Source organism: Hydra viridissima, unplaced genomic scaffold, assembly GCF_058129835.1.
Source record: "Hydra viridissima isolate aposymbiotic clone 2 unplaced genomic scaffold, HvirCarnegie_v1 scaffold_12, whole genome shotgun sequence".
NCBI lineage: Eukaryota > Metazoa > Cnidaria > Hydrozoa > Anthoathecata > Hydridae > Hydra > Hydra viridissima.
Genome location: NW_028324311.1, coordinates 8,769,456 through 8,788,875, shown reverse-complemented (window position 1 = coordinate 8,788,875; position 19,420 = coordinate 8,769,456). Strand labels below are relative to the sequence as shown.

At 30.5% G+C, this 19,420-nt stretch overlaps 3 protein-coding genes across 10 annotated transcripts in view; all 3 read right to left on the bottom strand.

Annotated features, from left to right (window-relative positions):
• Nucleotides 1-2,156: 2,156 nt before the first annotated feature.
• Nucleotides 2,157-4,017, bottom strand: LOC149881112 (uncharacterized). The gene is made up of 2 exons (XM_090068731.1): nucleotides 3,653-4,017; nucleotides 2,157-2,996 (listed from the first exon to the last, which is right to left on the bottom strand). Exon 2 carries the CDS (start codon nucleotides 2,994-2,996, stop codon nucleotides 2,157-2,159), a length of 840 nt encoding a protein of 279 aa, XP_089924857.1. The 5' UTR covers nucleotides 3,653-4,017.
• A 39-nt stretch (nucleotides 4,018-4,056) lies between these two features.
• LOC149881111 (uncharacterized) lies at nucleotides 4,057-4,512 on the bottom strand. The gene has a single exon (XM_090067935.1). The coding sequence runs from the start codon at nucleotides 4,510-4,512 to the stop codon at nucleotides 4,057-4,059; it is 456 nt and encodes a 151-aa protein (XP_089924061.1).
• Nucleotides 4,513-7,980: 3,468 nt separating this feature from the next.
• The window catches only part of LOC145194354 (pseudouridylate synthase RPUSD2-like), a 33,320-nt gene continuing 21,880 nt past the window's right edge, over nucleotides 7,981-19,420 (bottom strand). For 5 of the 8 annotated variants that reach the window (XM_090069416.1, XM_090069415.1, XM_090069419.1 and 2 more), the window contains 3 exons: nucleotides 9,956-10,387; nucleotides 8,310-8,378; nucleotides 7,981-8,072 (listed from right to left, as the gene is read on the bottom strand). In XM_090069416.1, the coding sequence (XP_089925542.1) occupies nucleotides 8,316-8,378; nucleotides 9,956-10,387 (495 nt within the window). In that variant the 3' untranslated portion in view covers nucleotides 7,981-8,072; nucleotides 8,310-8,315. Of the gene's footprint in view, nucleotides 8,073-8,309; nucleotides 8,379-9,422; nucleotides 9,701-9,955; nucleotides 10,388-19,420 lie in introns of those variants that run through there. The other 3 variants (XM_090069414.1, XM_090069421.1, XM_090069418.1) reach the window with 3 other exon arrangements.

The following is a 19,420-nucleotide window of genomic DNA, read 5'->3' as shown; positions in this document are numbered from 1 at the left end:
TCATGAAAACAACTATTATTCCATACTTTTCATGATTTTCAAAATTTCTTGAATTCCAGTCGTTTCGGTTCAGAATAGCCAAAGTTTCTGATGACTTCAATTGGGATATTATCTAATTTTCTTTAGATTATTTGTACTGAAAACATTTACTTTGTTGTTTTTTTGTGTAAAATTTTTCAATCAAAATGATCCCTTAGGTGATCAACTGGATTGAAATCTGGAGATTGAGTTGGGCATTCAAGAATTATTTTGTTGTTCTCCGACAACTACACTTTTGTTTTGACACTTACTACTTCTTGTTAAGTACTTGAGAGTATATTTTGTTAGAGGGTATCTTTAGATATATTGATCCACTTCTCCATCAAAAAAAACTAGTTTTTCTTCACCATAACGGAACCCTTTCATTTTTTACAGTAATCATTTAGCAACAACAGTTAAACATGGAGTTTTTGGCTCAATTCTGTGCCAGGCTTGCGCCAAATTTACAATCAACGTCTAAATGTGGCAAATGCTTCAAACTTGTTTTTACCTAACCAAATTACTTTATTTCAAAGTGATTGCAGTTTATATAGAGACCGCCGATTCGTTACTGTTTATCGGTTTGCGGATTGTGCACCGAATTATCTATGCTAAACGGTTCAAACTACTTACGGATTGATTTGATCCGAAAATAATTTATCGGAAAATAATTCGTTAAAATTTTTTCGGATTATTTTTTCGGATTGCAATCCGATTCGATACTTTCGGATCGGATTGCAATTCGAAAAATTTTTTTCGAATTGGAATCCGAACCGATATTATTTTTACGGATTTATACGGATTCAGAATAAAAAAAGCTTTCGAATTAAAATTCATTTTTATTTATTTATAATATTCAAATATACAATGAAACGAAATGATTTCCTTGTTAAGAAATAAAAAAAAGTCAAAATCACACTGAAAGTTAATCATTTTCCAAATTCATTTCCTGGCCACACAATGTCTTGAATTTTACTGAGTTGCTTAGTGTTTTCTTTCATATATACCAACATCTCAACCTTTGAGATTGAAAGATTGGTTCTTCTAGAGCTGTATATATTCCCTGCTGTTGAGAAAACTCTTTCAGATGTTGATGATGCAGCAGGTATACAGAGGTTTTTTCTGGCCAGCCTTGACATTATTGGGTAAATATACTGGTTTTGTTTCCAGAATTCCAGTACATTTGTATTTGCTGGAACTGGTTTTGAATTCAAATACCCCTCAATTTCAGTAGAAATGGCTTTCTTGGTGCTTGTTTCACCTCCAGGATTAATGTAACCTGCACCAAACACTTTCTTCCTCAGTTGTTCAGTGAAATCAAAGTCGTCGTCATCTTCATCATCCAACATTGAAGGGGAAGGAGTGCTTTGGCTAGCCAAAATTTCTTTTTTTGACAGTTCTTCCATAGCTTTTTTTACTGCAGTTTTGACTACTTCAAATTTTTCCCCCTCATCCACAAAGCACATGCCCTTGCTGTTAGGATCTAAAAAATGAGCTATAGAGAATTCAATATTCATCAACTCCCTTTTCGAATCTTTTGTTTAAATCTTCATTGAAGTAGTGAGCAAGCTCTGATGACACCTCGGTTTTTGGCTTGATCATCTCCCTTGCTAATCTTCCTCTGATGTTGTATAGGCAATTAATAACGGAACAGATGCTAACATTCTTTTCACTGCTGCATTTCTCAGAGAATTCTGAAAAGCCTCTCAGAAGCCGGATGACAGATTGAATAGATTCCACTTCATCATCTGTTGGTAAAAGATCTGTCAACTTACAACCTCCAGAAACAGTAGGGTTCGGATTCTTTAAAGAATGCATCGCCGGAAGAAGATCCACCACAGACTCCATTTGATGGAGGTCAGAGTTCCATCTTGTGGGGCATCTCTGTACTAACTTTGTTCTGGAGTTTTTTAAGGCTTTGGCAGCATTAACTAAAGTCATAGCTTTTTGAGAGGACTGGTTGAAGTGACCTACTAATTTTGTTATTTTGTGGTTGAGAATTGACCATTTTGGACATCTTTTATCATCGACAGCACCACTGACAACTAGATTTAGACGGTGGTCGACACACCAAATTGCACTTTGAACCCCAATTGATTTCCTAACACCTGCTTAGACATTAGCTGCACCGTCGACTGTTATCCAGGTTTTGACTCAAAATCAAGTTCCAGTTTGTTGATAGATTCATTGAGCTTCTTGGCAATATTGTCGGCAGTATGTTGTTCGGGGAAGTAGGACATTTCTACCAAGAAGCGCTTTAATTGGAACTTTGAATCTATATAGTGGAGTGTAAGGCTCATGAAAGACAAATTGGTGTGATCAGTGGTCCACACGTCGGATGTAAAGGCCACTCCATCAAGATTTGACTTGTCTGAATTGAAAATGTTTTTTACTTGTTCCTTGATGAATTTAAAAAGGAGAGGAATGTATTTTGTAGATATATTCTTTGCTGTAATGGCTCTGAATTGACCGTTGGTTGCAGTTCTCATCATCCGGGTGAATGCGTCAGTTTCTACAATAGAAAATGGTTGAGTGTCCTCAATCACCCATTTAGTAATGTCAACAACAGTTCTTATTTGATTGATGTCAGTAACTTCCCATTCAGGTTTGGTAGCCTGTTTTCTGCCTTGCAGTGTCTGTGTGTTGGAAGTGCCACAAGTTCCACTTGGTCCAGGCTGTGGCGATACTGGTGTATCTTTTTGTGTCTGTGGACATCTCCTCTTTTTTCCTCTTTCTTGTGTTTGTTCAAAATCTGAGTCTTCAGAGGCAAGCTCATCAAAAATGTCTGGTATTGTTGATTTTTGCTTGTCTTTCCTTTCTAATTGTTTATATAAATTCAAGTGGACTCTTTTCAAATGGTTCCTTAAAGGACTTGTGGTGCTTTTATTGATTAAGTATATTTTGCCACAGGCCTTGCATTTTGCCTTGTTTTCCTCCACATTGTTGAAGAATTCCCAAATATTAGACAGCTTAGGCATCTGAAAAGAAAAAAAAAGTGAAATGAAAAAAAAAAAAAGAAACGAATCGGATTGAGTTTGCCATATCGGATCGGACGAATATTTCGGATTATTTATTGAATTTAAAATCCACAAAAACGGATCAGATTGTTAATAAGGATTACTTTTCGGATTAAAAATTCGAAAACACGGATCAAATCACATTTTCGATTTACTGACTTTTTATTGAAATATTTGGCTCAATATTTCCTTAATATTTGCCTTAATAAAACGTGATAGTTTTTGATGCATACAAACAGTTTCCGAAAAAGAACTAATTATTTATTAAGTTATTTGAAAATTTTCCTTAATATTCGTCTTAACAATAAATGATATTTTAGAGGCATGCATAAAGTTTTCAATAAAAGAACTAATTATTTGCCTTAATTATTGAAATGAGCGTAACAATTTTTCAAACTAGTTTTTATCTCTATTTCTATTTTTATTTCTGTTAATATTTAAGTAGAAGAAATATTACAATATAAATTTTATCGGACCAATCCACTAATTGAAGCAATCCGCAAAGCGAAATAATTCGCAAAGGAATTCGATCCACAAAAAAAAAAAAAAAAAAACCGCAAAAATTCAGTTTGAAATATTCTTAACTTTTAAATCAAATTAATATAATAATGGCTTACCGTAATAAATGTAGGTGAAGAATAGTAGACTTGATCTGTTGAACGAATTGTTGTATGTTAAGATTTCCAAATAGAACTGATTGAAAATAAAAAAGAAATCCACTATTTATAGGACGCGCACATAATAAAAACGTAATTTTTTTGGACCACACCATTTAATGGTGACGCGAACGGAACGCGATTCGTATAATTCGCTAAACGAATAAAAGTTAAATTGATTTGTAAAAATTTTTCGGATTGATAATCCGAACAGCGAAGTGAATCCGCAAAAAAAAAATTCGCTAGTGGTTCGTAAATTAGTTTTCGGATTATTAATCCGAAAAATTTTTACGAACTGACTATTTTAATCCGCAAAATAAGTCGGATTGGCTTTTTGCGGATTTTACGAACCGAATCGGCGGTGCCTACTCACCATGTTCTCCACATCTTTCACAACTGTCATATCCACTATGACTTTTTATACATTTTAAAAATGCCCTGGCTGGCGCATCACATACAAATGCCTTAATTATCACCTTTAGGCCTTCATACCCATTTATAAAATAGAATTTTAACTCTGCTACAAATTTTTTGAGGTATTCTCCAAGAACTGTAGGTTTTCCTTCACCATACCATAAAGCAATTGCATATGGGCCTTGTTGATTTATAGGAGACATTTGTTTATTTTTACTATTGTATATTCGAGTGCCATCAACATTTATAATAAGATCAAACTCTGCTGGCTTTCTGAAGCATTTTACATAATTGCTGAGTGCAATTTTTAAAGAAATATAAACAAAATCACCTCCAGCAACGTTTTCAAGATCCACACTTCTTAAAGTTCTTTTTAAAGATGTCCCACTTTTAGGAATGTCTTTCATGAAAGTGTTTAAATGTGTCAAAAGCTCGTTTAACGGTTTAGACTTGATATTATTTTCAACAGCCCATTTATGAAGAAAATTTCGAGTCTTGACAGATTGAGTAACCTCACTTTCTGTATTACCAATTTTTTCGCTATATCCTATTTCTTCATCATCTTTTTATCTTCTTCGTCTTCTTCATATTCTTCGTCTTCTTTATCTTCGTCGTCGTCTTTTTTACCTTCTTCCTCTTCGTCGTCGTTTTCATTAGCTTCTTCTACATCGTCGTCTTCTTTACCTTCTTCTTCTTCGTCGTCTTCTTTACCTTCTTCTTCGTCTTCTTCTTTACCTTCTTCTTCTTCGTCTTCTTCATTGAACAATTTTTTAAAACTTCTATATTCTCTCATTTAGCTTTTCATGTAGTGCTTGCGCTTGTTATCTGCCATTTTTTATTGAGACGATTTATAACTATTTTCGTGTTTTAATATGTAACTAAACAGCCACTACTAAATAAGCATTAAATCACCACTTAGAAAAAATTATTTCCGGATATTTGATTTTTGCGTATGAATTAGTAATGTGTTAGTGGTGATAGAGTGGTGATTGAGTGGCGATCACCATTTATCACCACTTAGTCGCCGTTGAGCAGTACTAAATCACTAGTGATGCGTGCATAGGGAGATTATAGATTAAAATCCAACTAAATCTAAGATTTGAGTTGGATCAAAACAAAAACAATCCATATTTTACATAATTATCTAACTTTAAATCAAAATAACATCAAATTTTTCAGATATCTGTGTACCGATTTTTTATTGATTACATCAAATTAAACAGCTTCCTATTTGTTTTGCTTCTCAAACAGCTTCCTATTTGTTTTTTTTTGATAAAAAGCGTAAAGATTTTGCTTCACTTTTTCTTATGCCGATTTACGGCAGTTAGACATCTAGTTATTCCTAATATATCATTGGCCATGCGAGTTTCCGACTGACTCTAAATTTTCACCCGTCAACAAAAAATATTTTAAAATGGCTGCTCACAGTTTTAAATTAGAAACTCTGATCACGTGGTATTAGTTTAAACTTTTATAGCATTTGTTTAATAAGACTGTTCAGGATAAAGTAACTACTTCACGCGTTGACAAATTACTAAACAAATTACACCAAGGTAAAGGAAATTAGTTGTCGGCACGAACAGACTTTCATCATTTTTTCAAGATGAACATTTGTAAATTTTTTAAACATTTTTCGTGTAAACAAAGCCCGTCAATTATAAAATAGACCTGTAAGGATAATTTTAAAATGACTAAAAAAAGTATGGCGAAATATAAAAAACCTTAAATAAAATTTTTTGTCAAGATCTGGTTTCATTCAATTCCTTGGTCCTTCATTCATCAGCCTTAATTTTGTGTATTTTTTCCGATGTCGTCGTTTTTGTCTCGACTACTCTATAAGATCCATAATATATCCCATGACGCATTATTTTTTTAGTAGGTGTATTTTCTAATGTGCTTTTTTATAATTCATTTCATAAAGCAAAACCTTTTAAAAAGTTATTCAAATTTATAATTATCTTGCAAAATGCGGCCAGATATTTCATGTTTTCGTTTTTCATATTTCATATATTATTTCATTTATCATAAAAAGCACGTAATAACCCATTAGTTTTTGTCAAATAAAATTTAGTTTATATATAGCTGGTTAATCATATTATGTTAATATTAAGTACTTAGTTATTCTTGCGGTTTGCCATATATTGGCTTTGCTAAACTCTTTAACCCTTTACTTCGCGGTGTTGTTGCACAACAACAGTTTAAAATTGTTGAAAATTTGTTGAAAACTATTGAAAATTATTAGTCCTTAAGGACTTATCTGTGATTAATATCTGTGATTAAAATTGTTGAATTTTGTGAAGTCTGTAAATTAAATGCTATCTTTGGTTGCTTTATTTTCAACAATTTTCAACTGTTGTTGTACAACAACACCACGAAGTTAAGGGTTAAAACTGTGACAAATTATTTTTTTCTTTATTGTATTTATATTCATTTTATGTATAAGTTATTTTTCATTAACTGCATATATTTCTGTTGTAAAACATAAAAATAGAAAATTCTATGATAATCATAATAGAACTCTACAGCAATAAAGTAGATTGAGTAGTTTCCTGGACATGAAACCATTGTGCTTTAGGTAGCTACAAAACCAGTTGATATTTTGTATTATTTATTATATCTCTAGTTATACATGTACTAAAGTAGTTAAGTAAATGATCTCAATTTCTATATGATCATCAGCGTTATTTCTTAAATTATTAGGAATGTCTAGCTGCATAAAATTAAGCTTAACACTTGGTTCTATTGCTGTTATCTTTAATAACTAAAAGGAATTTGATGCGACTGGTTAGACAAGAACAAAAATTTTCGACGAATTTGACAGACTTTAATAGAATTTAATTTCTATTGTTTAAATAAAAAGATTTGTAACAATACGCAACGAACATGGTTTGCAAAAAAAACAATACCATTGCACGTCCATCTCTTATACGTCCATGCTGAAACTATATCGTTGGGGAAGGTCCGCTAGCTTCAATTCCTGTACGAGTTAAATTTAATATGCTTTCAAACCAAGATTCCTGCATAAAATCGAAGACTTACAGCAGTATTTAATGGTTTTTTTAAAATAATGTAGCAGACAAAGGTGCATTAAACTTATGGGTTACAGAGCCTTAAATATAGGTTGTAGAGCCAAATCAAATATCACATGGGATCTTATTCAGAAGAAAGAGGAGCACAGAAGCAACACCATGGCGGATTGTATTTAGAAAAAAAAAGTCCTTTTAGAACCAAAAGTATCAAAGCTGGACAATTGATGTGGGAGTGTCTATTGTAGTCTGATGAATCGAAACTCAGTCAAAGGGTTAGACAAAAGAAAGAGGAGTTACAATTTGAGATGCTTTAACGACAAAGTCTGCCTAGAAAAGTTTTTGCCAACGACTACTAATTTTTTTAAAATTTACTTCGTAGGAATTTGATTATTTACATTTTGCGGCCTTACAATCATGTTTTTCGTGATGTAATATTTCGTTTTGTTATATTTCTTACATAAATACCTTTTTTTTTTTCTTCTTGTTCTTAAAATTAACAACGGAGTTTGGTGAAAACAAACGTCAACGACGCCTAAAATTGTACATATAGTGAATTTTGAAAATGATACTTTAAAGGTTCAATTTATTTTTCATTTGAAAGAAAGTATACTCTTAATGAATACGAAGGAATCAAACTAATGGAACCCTTATCTGGTTTGAATTCTTAGTTGCGTAACAAGTTCAGTTTTTTAATTACGATAGCACTTACCCTTATTTATGTTGAAAAATAAGGATAAAGATTTACGCTACAAATGGAAATTTATACTTGAAACATAAGTTGAATTATTTTATCCGATAATCGATCATTTATTCAGTTGTATAAAATTAACACAAAACGGCAGTGGAAAAGTATAGATTTAAAAATCTATTTCAACAAAATATCTGCGGTAAATATGTTTTTTTCGTTTAATAAATTGCAAGAAGTTTCTTCGCAGAACCTAAAAAGAAAAGTTTGCTGAAAAGTTTCTCTTTAATATAGCATCATCATTAAAATCGAAGTTCGACTCTGAAACTAAAATTGATCAAAAACCACAAAATGGATACTTAAGTGCCGTCAATAACTTTGCTGAAAGCGAGGAAGCTTTAGAGTAAATTAGCATTTAGTAATCAATTTATAAATTTAAAATGCATAAGTTAAAACTTAGTATGAACTGTCGCATTTCTAAAAGATTTACCTAAACTTATGGCTTCCAATCAGATAACGCCCACGGAGGAATGGTAGTTTTGTATTCCCAGTCAGGACCCTGATAAAAAGGTGAAAAAAAAAAATCTTAAGTACAACTTTAAACAGATTCAATAATTATAACTAGAAAATAACTACTTTATTCCAAATTTTTAATCTTGGTATTCTAATATTAAAAATTACTAATAAATAAACTTTAATGGTATTCAATTCACGAGTGACGAAAAATGCGACAGTACTTGCTCCATAAAACACATCACCAACAAATATGTTGTACGAATCACGCATCATTTTTACGGGTGGGTCCATTAGCTCAGAATAGTTCGGGGCTTATTAATAAACAATCACTACTTCAAATAAAGCTTCATAAAGCGCTCAATAGAGTTCAACTTCTTAGATTTTATTTAAAATCGATTAAAGAAGTAAATTTAAAAAATTCCTGGAGAAATTCACATATTCAATTCAAAGTGACCAGTCATAAAATCTGTATATATAATTATCCTAAGGTGATGAGATTATGCATTCAGGATCTGGTTTTAAATTGCTAAAAACCTTTAAATTAAAAGGTTGTTAGGTTATTTGCATAATATATATCTTTATCTCATGGCTAAGGAATTTTTTATATCCCTTTGACTAGAGACAAAGGTTTTAAAAAAAAATAAAGTTTTACAAAAAAATAAAGTTTTACAAAAAAATAAAGTTTTACAAAAAAATAAAGTTTTACAAAAAAATAAAGTTTTACAAAAAAATAAAGTTTTACAAAAAAATAAAGTTTTACAAAAAAATAAAGTTTTACAAAAAAATAAAGTTTTACAAAAAAAAATTATTAAAAATTTTTTCTTTTAAGTAGCTTTAGTAGATGATGTTTAAAAAATTACAATGATATTATCTAAGCTTAGGAAAATTTGTCTTTTAGTAATAGCATTTTTCAACAGATTCCTTTATAATTAAAATAAGGGTAAATTTGGAAAACATTAAAAAAAAAATCAAATTTGAATTATTTTTGAATATTTTACTAATTTATATTATTTTTAAAAAGAAAACGAAAATAGTCAATAGACCTTAAAAAAAATTTCGGAAAATCTTTATACTTATTTTAAAACATCGGTAGAGAATTTAACATGGAAGAAAGAGGATAGGGATGAAGAGACATATGACCTTTAACATGGCCGGTAAAATTTTTGATCAATTAGTTATTTTTACTTACAATGAAAAGTTTATACCAAGAATATGTAATTCATTTTGCATTTGACAAACTATATTCTTTTCCTGTTTAATCTTTTACAAACATATGTAGCTCCGACTGTAATGTTTGTACTTTTAAGGCCCATTTTTTTGGTATCTCCAATACATTTAGTTGCCATATTTGCAAAAAGATGAATTCTACATAAATAAATTTAATTAGGGTAACTTACTTGTAAACTTAATAAAATATATTATTTAATACCCCCACCCTTCAGTTCAGCATAATTTAAACATCAGAAAATTTGCAAACAAATAATTTTCTCAATATAATATTTAATATAATAACAATAATAACAAATAAAAAAAAATAACAAAACCAAAAATATATTATAGAAATTCTATTAAAGGTTATAATCTCTGTAACACAAAACAGCAATTTAAATATAGGTTTACCTTATATTTAACAGCATGCAGAAAAATTGACAGTTCATTTTTTGATGGTTCTTTCCATTTCCTCTTGCAGTCTGTACAATCTGCATCAAAATACTCCATACCAAGGTCTGACGATGTGTACAGTTTAGTAGAACTGTTTATATTCTCTTTAAATGATTTTTTCTTATCTTCTTTTATGACAAACCCATCAGATTTATGACCAGCTATAGGTACTTGAGGTTGATCTAAAGTTAAAGACTGATCATTTTGTACAGATAGATACTGATCAATTAGGTTTTGTGAAGCAGTATTTTCTTTTTTTTGTTTTTTAGGTGAAACACAAGTCATGGTATCATCATCAGACAATCGTTTGGTTGCTTTTAGTTTAAACTCTAGTAAGTCATCTCCAGATTCAGTAAAATCTGCTCGTGTACGAATAAGCTCATCTATAACCTAATTATTTAAAAATAATATTAACTTATTCTATTTTATCTTTATTCAAATTAGTATCTATCTATACATATAGATACTAATTTGAAAAAAGATATTACAGAAAATCAAAAAAAAAAGACAAAAACTTGGTCAAAAGTGGGAAAAAGAGAGAAATGAATGATTATCATCACATGTAATGGGCCTGCTGCAAGTGTTAAAAATAATTTCAAATAACGACAGCGGAAGAGAAGGAATTTTTACTAACAAATTTTAACAAAATACAAAATAAAGATCACCAAGACACCTTTCTTGCTTCGTGATTGAGGTTTTTGGTATAAAACGAAGAAGACCTCGAAGAGTAGAGGAAACACCATTACTATATGACCACTTAGTCTCTTATTGTATCAAAGTGGCAAGAGATAATAGTACTGTAAGGATTCCAGTTTGTATCAATTCTTTTTTATCAATCTTTGGGATTGGAAAAGCAAGAGTAGAAAGAATCAGAAAGTCTCTTGTTAAGACTGGTGAGTATACAAACACATGTAAAATTTTATTTACTAAATGATGATTCAAATAAATAATCAAAAAATTAATATAACAATGTATAAATGTAATTTAACCAATTTTCTCTTAAAATTTACAAAATAAATTATTATTTGTACAATTTGATAGCTAACAATCTTAAACAGTTTAATATTTGATTACATTTCTTGTGAAATTGCTTTTTTTTAGGAATTCCTCCTGTGAGCCTGCAAAGAAAACATGAAACCATCCTCTTGCCTTTTCTGAACACATTGTGAATAGTATTATTGATCATCATTTGGTTATCCTCATAAGGATAAATTCTCAACATATGACAAGCTCACTATTATAATTGAAATCAAAGACACTTCTGCAAATCAGCTCATCAAAAATCAGCAAGAAAAAGAGCTTCACTTGAGCAAAGCAGCAGTGTTTTATGTCAGAAAGGCAGCAGCATGACATAATGCCTTGTTAAAAACTATTCATGCAGCTCTTACATTTAACTTTGCAAAGAACATGAGCTGTCCTAATATTTCTACCAATGATGTTTCTTATCATAAGCAGCTCTCTATGCACACATTTAATATACACAGCTTAGAATCAGACAGTGTGCACCTGTTTTGCTATGATGAAACGTATGGGAAAAAAGGAGCAGACAACGTAAATAGCATGCTGCAGCACCTTCACAAGAAACCTTTACCGTTTCAAATTAGCAAGATGGAACACATTTCTAAATATTTCAGAACATATCAAACCATTTTACAAAGCCTTTTGTCCTATACAAACCTGTCCAATCCGTGAGATTGTTTTTTCCCAAGATTTTCCTCATATGCTACAATAAATTGAGAACTGAAATGGACCTTTAAAAATAGCTGTTGTTTCAAAAACAGTTGGAAAGAGGAACCGTTTAATAACAAAGCCCCTCACATTCTTGTATACTGAAAGAATGGCTATCACCAGCGCCAAGTATACTGACCTTCAGGTTCTCTTTTGCATGCCTGAGCCCCAGCAATTTTTTAAAGGCCTACCTTACAAAGGTCAGTTGGATGATGATGAATCAGCGTCAGAACTGTCTGAACAGGAATGTTTAAATTACATTAACAGGTTATGATTGACAAAAAAAGATATTTATTTTATATATATAATATGTATTACACAAATTATGTCATCAATCAAAATATTATTTTTTTTAATGTAACGATTTTGTTACACACCTCAAATACTGTGAGTTTTTTTTCTCTAGCTGCCATATGTTATGTTTTCATCTGGAAGGGGGAGGCAGGGGTATAGGGGATCAAAGGATTAACAAAATAATTGAAACAAAAACTTATCAAAAATTTTTTAAACAGAATGTTACAGAAAAAGCAACAAAATATATCAAACTGGAAGAATGACATCATTATCCTGGGGTGGGGTTTCTATGGCCCCTTTGTCCCACTCCATAAACATGTTTATGGTTCATATTGAAAAGTTTGGAGACTTAACTCTGCAGCTGTGCTTCTTAAGCTATAATAAGCAATTTGTTGAACAATACTTTGATGATAAAATTGAAATCAATATTTACAAGGGGAAAACCTGTGATGTCACAAGAGGACACTGAATTCAGGATTTGCTGCAGTTCGTGTAGTCTACCTTCCAATAAACTTCCATTGTGTTTAAATACTAAGTAACAGATCAAATTAAATTTAAAGCTTGTTATATAAGTCTTCAAACTTTCTTTTTTCGTTTTATCAAAATGAAAAAAATGTGACATCACCAACATTCCCCTTGCACCCTTCATATATATATATATATAAATATATATATATATATATATATATATATATATATATATATATATATATATATATATGTGTGTGTGTGTGTGTGTGTGTGTGTGTGTGTGTGTGTGTGTGTGTGTGTGTGTGTGTGTGTGTGTGTGTGTGTGTGTGTGTGTGTGTGTGTGTGTGTGTGTGTGTGTAAAGGGTGGATTGAATTGTAATAAATATTTCATTGCAGTAATGAAACACTATTAAAAAGTTTTTACATTACCCAATATTAAAAAAAAATATTTCTTCAATTTTTTTATTAAATGTTAACACTTGCCAACTTTTACTCATTGAAAAGTGATATTGTTATGTAAGCCTAAAAAATGTAAAAAATACATAAACGTTTCTGATGATCAATGCACACATCAAAACCTTTTTTCAATAGTAGTTAGCTAAGAACATTGTTTAGACAAGCTATTTAAATAATAAGGAAGATGTACTTGTTATTTGAAATGAGCGTTGGTATACACTTTAGACAGTTCAAGACTAGCTTTCTTGCCTAACAAAGTCATGTTATGTCAAGATTTATATCCATAGACGTTTGAGCTAGATTCTGAAACATCTTTAACTGTCCATTCAAGAGCTTGTGAATGATATGGAAATGTTGGTGGAATAAGTTGCTGACATGTCTTTAGGTCATTAATGGACACATGTGAAAGCAGAGGATGCAGTGTTACCTTGTCCCAATTAATCCCTTCAAAAACAGTTTCAGCAGAGAAGTTCAACTTAATATCATTTTTTTCAAAAATTAAAACAGTATTGGTTGTATTCTCTGTCTTGATTAATTTGTAATTTCAAAACAAAAATTTTCAGTCATCAAAACATCTTCAGAATGAACAAAATAACTGTTGTTCTGTAGTACTGGAAACACAATACTTTGATCTGGCTTATTGAATTGCTGACACTTCATAAGTAAAAAGAAATTTTTTGACCCATCTTGATATCTACTATGACATTTAATGTGAAATAAATGGCCATAGACAATAACTATGAAACTAACTAGCCTCTGCATTAATTTTGATGCAACTGTCTGTGACATATACAAACATAAGACTTAGCTTTCATGAGCCATCTAGCATGATTGTATTACATAATTGACTACACTCTAGAAATGGTTGACTTGAATCACATCCTACCTGCACAGTTAAATATTCTTTCTGAAGATATCCCTGATTGTGCAGAGACCTTTAGAGACCTAACCAGGAACATCAACAAACTTCCCAGAAATGGGAAAAAAATTGACAACTGGGATGTCTTTTGTATTAAACAGCTAATGCCACCAGATGATGTTGCAGATCCTGTCATTTGTCCACCATTAAAATGTGAAAAATATTTGTGAAAAATAATGCTAATTTATCCATGTGTAATTGACAAACTAGCAACTGTAGTGGTCTTCCCAACTATCTTCAACTTTTCTCAATATGCCATTGTTCTTAGTGTTGTTAGTTCCATCACATACATCTTTAGACTCTGTTTTTTTAAGACTGACATGATCTTAATGGCAACATAAGTAGCTCAATTGCTTTTTGTAACTAATGATCAATATATTTGTTTTCTGGAAAGAAAACTATAACATAGTACTCCTCTTTCATATTTCTACAGCTTTTAGTATCTATCATGCACAAGAACCATATTCTGTTTTCCATCAAATCCAATACATACTAGTTTTTTTGTCTCATCACTATGCAATTTAATCTTTTGTTTTCTCCAAAACATTCTTTGTCTCTTTGTTTTACAAGGGTTGATTATAGTCTTTAATGTTAGGAGGTTAGACCTTTCAATTCTGCATTTGTAATCATACAAGCCTCTCTGTTACTGATCCTGCATCTACCAAGAGGTTTACATAGTTCTTGATACTTGTATTTATTTTGTGGAGGAAATGAAGTATCAATTGACTAGTCATTTCAGAACATGCTATCATCACAGTTCATAATAGAAATACCAAAATGCAACTTTATTTATTTGTTTCATAAAAAAAAATTATATATATATATATATATATATATATATATATATATATATATGTGTGTGTGTGTGTGTGTGTGTGTGTGTGTGTGTGTGTGTGTGTGTGTGTGTGTGTGTGTGTGTGTGTGTGTGTGTGTGTGTGTGTGTGTGTGTGTGTGTGTGTGTGTAAGATCTTAAATAGTGGCAAAATGGTTTAATATTTTCACTGTCAAATATATATTTGGAAGAAATGCGATACTTTGATTTCAATAAAATATTTGCTTTATTGAATTATCAAAATAAAGAAATAATAATAAGGTTGCTTATGTTTTAATTTTACACAACTTAGTTTGCTGTAAGATATAAGAAATTTCTGTCAAAAAACGTTGAGTAATTTGTAAGTTTATTAAAAAACCATTTTGAGGAAATTTTTTTTAATAGATGGGGTCTCTATAAGTCCAAAGAGGAGGGCTTAGTAGTGTACCTAAGAGTCTGAGATTTTTCACAGGTCTTACTATAAAAAATCTCAGACTCTTGATCACAACGGCACCTTATTTTATATAAAAAAAGTGACTTTCAAACCTAAAGTGCAGGGCTTAGCAGTGCACCTATGAGTTTGAAATTTTCCAGGGGTCTTACTAATACCTAAATTCATAATAAAAGAAACCATGGTATGTTCAATTATGACTTTCGTTTTTTTTGACGGACCCTTATATATATATATATATATATATATATATATATATATATATATATATATATATATATATATATATATATATATATATATATATATATATATATATATATATATATATATATACAGGCCCAGCTCATTGTTTTTTTTGTGTGTGTGCAAAAAAAATTTGGCGCCTTTGAATTTTTTTCAATAAGGTACGAAAAAGCCATATTATAAGCAAAACCCGGCCACTATTTTCTATGGTTTTATATTATTATTGTTTAAAACTGTCAAATTATTTTAAAATAGGTTTATAGTTTATATTTTATATAATATTTTGATTATAATATTAAGGCAAATTAAATTCATTTATGACAAAAAAATTAAACAACAAGAGTTGTGATTAAAACTTATTTATTAATCAAAAAAAAAATTACCAAAAACTAAATAATCCAAGTAATAAAAGTAGAAAAACGAAAATAAAATTAATTAGAAAAATATGACAAAAAAATGTTTAAATAAAACATAAAAAATATTGCATAAAATATTAAACTTTACTACTAAGGGATTTGCCTGGCTTTGATTTTAGCAAAATCTTTACGCAACAGATCTAGGTTAATAGATTTGGCAATGTCCGATTCTATGGAGATTATTGCCAAACCGCTCAATTTTTCTTGCCCCATAGTTGATCGCTGGTAATTTTAAATCATTTTTAATTTAGAAAAAATTCTTTCACCTTTAGCAACAGAAATGGGCAAAATTAATAGCAATCTTAATGCAATCAGTGCATTTGGAAAGAGTTCTTCAACATTGTTATTATAAATCCATTTCAAAATGTTTTCTGGGTAAGTATCATCATCAATTTTTCGAGACAACAACTTCAGCTCAATTTGTAATTCGTATGCGTCAAGATCTTTGCTTTCTTTATAAGTTAATGTTGTTTCTAATAATTTATATTCATCTATGAGTTCATTGTTCTCCATTTCATCACATTTTTTAATATCATACAAAAGTTTAAAAGGTAGCATAACACCTGAAAATGATTCAAAACATTCTTTCATTGAAAAAATTGCTATTGTAAATAATATTTCGAAAAAATTTCCTTTTGAATTTCATTTTAGGATTAATGGACTCGGGTGCTTCAGGCTCCCCTCCAAAAAAAAGCGTTCTTTTTCGGGTCCGATTTTCTACCTCAGGCCTAAAATTGTTAGTTAAATCCGCATCTATAGTGCATACTTTAGTTTCTGAAATATATTTAGCAAAAGAAACTTCGGAATTAAGAGAAATCAAAAATTCATTTGTTTTTTTAACATACTACCTGCTGATCTCACATCCATGCTGTGACTGTAAGAATTTGCTTGTACAATTTATTTCTGATAGAACATCTTGCCAGATTATTAGACCACAAATAAATTCAAAACTGTCTAATTTTGATGCGATTGATTCAGCTGTTATGCGTGTAAGTGCATCTTTTTCCAATTGAACGACTTCTTTTAACGCTGAATAAATTCCTTTCAACCCGCTTTTCAAAGCACTAACGGCATTAACATGGCTTTCCCATCGTGTATCACTTAATGATTTCACTGTCAATTTACAACACATGGATATAAAAATATGCCAACGCTTTGGCAATCTTGAGAAAAAGTTGTAAATTGCTTGGATGGTTGAAAAAGAAAATTAATAATTTAAATAGTTACTTTTACTGCATCAACAACGACTAAATTTAAGGAGTGGCAGACTCATGCAATGAAGAAAGCCCTTGGATTTATGTTTGTAATATGAGCCTGAACACTGTTTTTTTTTCCACGCATATTGGTTCCATTATCGTAGCCTTGACTACAAAGATTCATAATTGATAAGCCATTTTGTGTAAAAAAAGTTAATATTTCTTCAGTCATCTTTGCTCCAGTTGAATCCAAAATGTTAATAAATTCCAAAAAACTTTTTTTGACTTCCACACTAGCATTATTACCTTCGGTTAATTTTGTTATGTGGACGTAAGGCAGAACAATTGACATTTGTTTTTTATGGCTGGCATCAGGTGTACAGTATACAATAACGGAAAAATACATTGCATTTTTTACCATTTCCAAAATATTATCCTTTGTAGCTTTAGCAATCAATAAAATAATTTCTTGCTGGATATTTTTTCCCAAGTAATGAGGTTTTTTTTGATTTTCTACTGCTTGTTTAACATGTTTCTCTAACACCGGATCAAACTTTGAAAACAACTCAACAATTTTAAAAAATTTACCATTATTTTCAGTGAACATTCTGTCTGAAGATCCTCTAAATGCAATATTTTCTAAGGCCATCATTAAAATAATTGAGATTATTCGCTTGAGTAGTTCATCCCAATGTTCTACTTCACTCAAGTATAACTTATTAGCTAGACAATCAACGGCTTGACCACAAGAAAGCCGGTTTTTAAGCTCAATCCACTTTCAATAGCAGTGAAAATGCTCAGTACTTTGCTTGTGTCTTTTTAAAATTATTGTTGTGGTCCCAATCATTTGTTCCTCCTTTTGCTAAGGCAAATTCATCGCTACTAAATATTTTACAACAAAAACAGAATACCCAATCTACTTTGGATGAATATACAAGCCAGGTTCTTTTAAATAATTCACCATTTGCTGTTTTTGGATAAAAATGTATTTTGTTAAATGATCGACCCAAACTGTCTTTTGGGTACTGGTTAATATTAGCTTGTATTGGACCTTTGGAAACTATATTTTGAATTTGGAAATTCTGCCAATTTTCTGGCCAATCCGTTATATTACAAAAATCATTACAGATAGATATATTCTCAGCACTTTTTTCTACCTCATTATTTAAACATTCATCTTGATTAGCTGTACTAGTGCTAGCATTTAATTCAACATTAACTTTAGCTTCGTCAGTTTCAGAAACAGACTTCTCACCAGTTACAATATATTAATCATACTCACGCTCATATATATCGATTTCTTCAACTACCTTATCAGAAATGTCTTCATTTTGCCTAACTTGCAGAATGCTGTTCAACATTTTTTGATTTTTAAATTGCTCTTTCAGCCTGTTTTCCCTATTTTGTTTGTTTCGCCAACCAGACAATTTCCGTTTCCGGTCCATGTTACAGCAAATAATTTTTAATATTTAATTTCTCAGTATTATAATTCAAATTCACTTACAGTGAGTTTATGATTCAAATTCACTTACTTATAAAATTTAAATTCCTTTTCAAAGTATGAAAATGAAAATTAACTGACAACATTTTTATGTGGCGCTGAAAATACAATACTTACTTATCTAAATTTTGAAAAAATAGAAATTAAGATTCCTTTGGTAATAAAAATACATTTGGAGGTGCCTGTTCATTTATAAAAAAAGGAAAAAATTACTTTACAAAAATTAAAAAAATATAATTTCATATTGTATAAAATTTATATTTCATATAATCTTGTAGACGCCTATGAATTTTCAGCGCCTGCGGCACCTGTGTGCATTACACACTTCGAACACACTTCAAGCTGGGCCTGTATGTATGTGTATATATATATATATATATATATATATATATATATATATATATATATATATATATATATATATATATACACACTAAAGCATCCGAAATTTGAAGTTTTGAATTTCAAATAAACATTCAAACTTCAAAGCTTTATAAAGTAAAATCTCTGTACAGCAGAAGCACTGTATCAGTCAAAAAAAAATTATTGCAGTTTTAAATGAAGGCTAGAATGCCCACCCCACAGAAGTGAATTAGAGTATATTATGATTACCAAGTTGAAAGAACTAAATGGGAAGTAAGCATGCTCTAAATAAAGATGCAACAAAAATGTATGGTGCAAAGTAGAGTAAAAAATCTGGATAGTTTTTTTGATGTTTCACATATTGATGTTAAGAAATTTATCAAAATTAACGAGGATATGCAATTCTTGGACTCACAAATAGAAAAGGGTAGAAGGGATTCCATGGGTGCTGTTGAAACTTAATAAGCTTGAGGAAAGTTTTCAGCAGTGGGATTCATTATATGGGTTAAAGAAAAGCAGAGACAGCAAAATGCTTCTGCTTCAGTTGAAGAACAACTGAATGCAAGCTTTG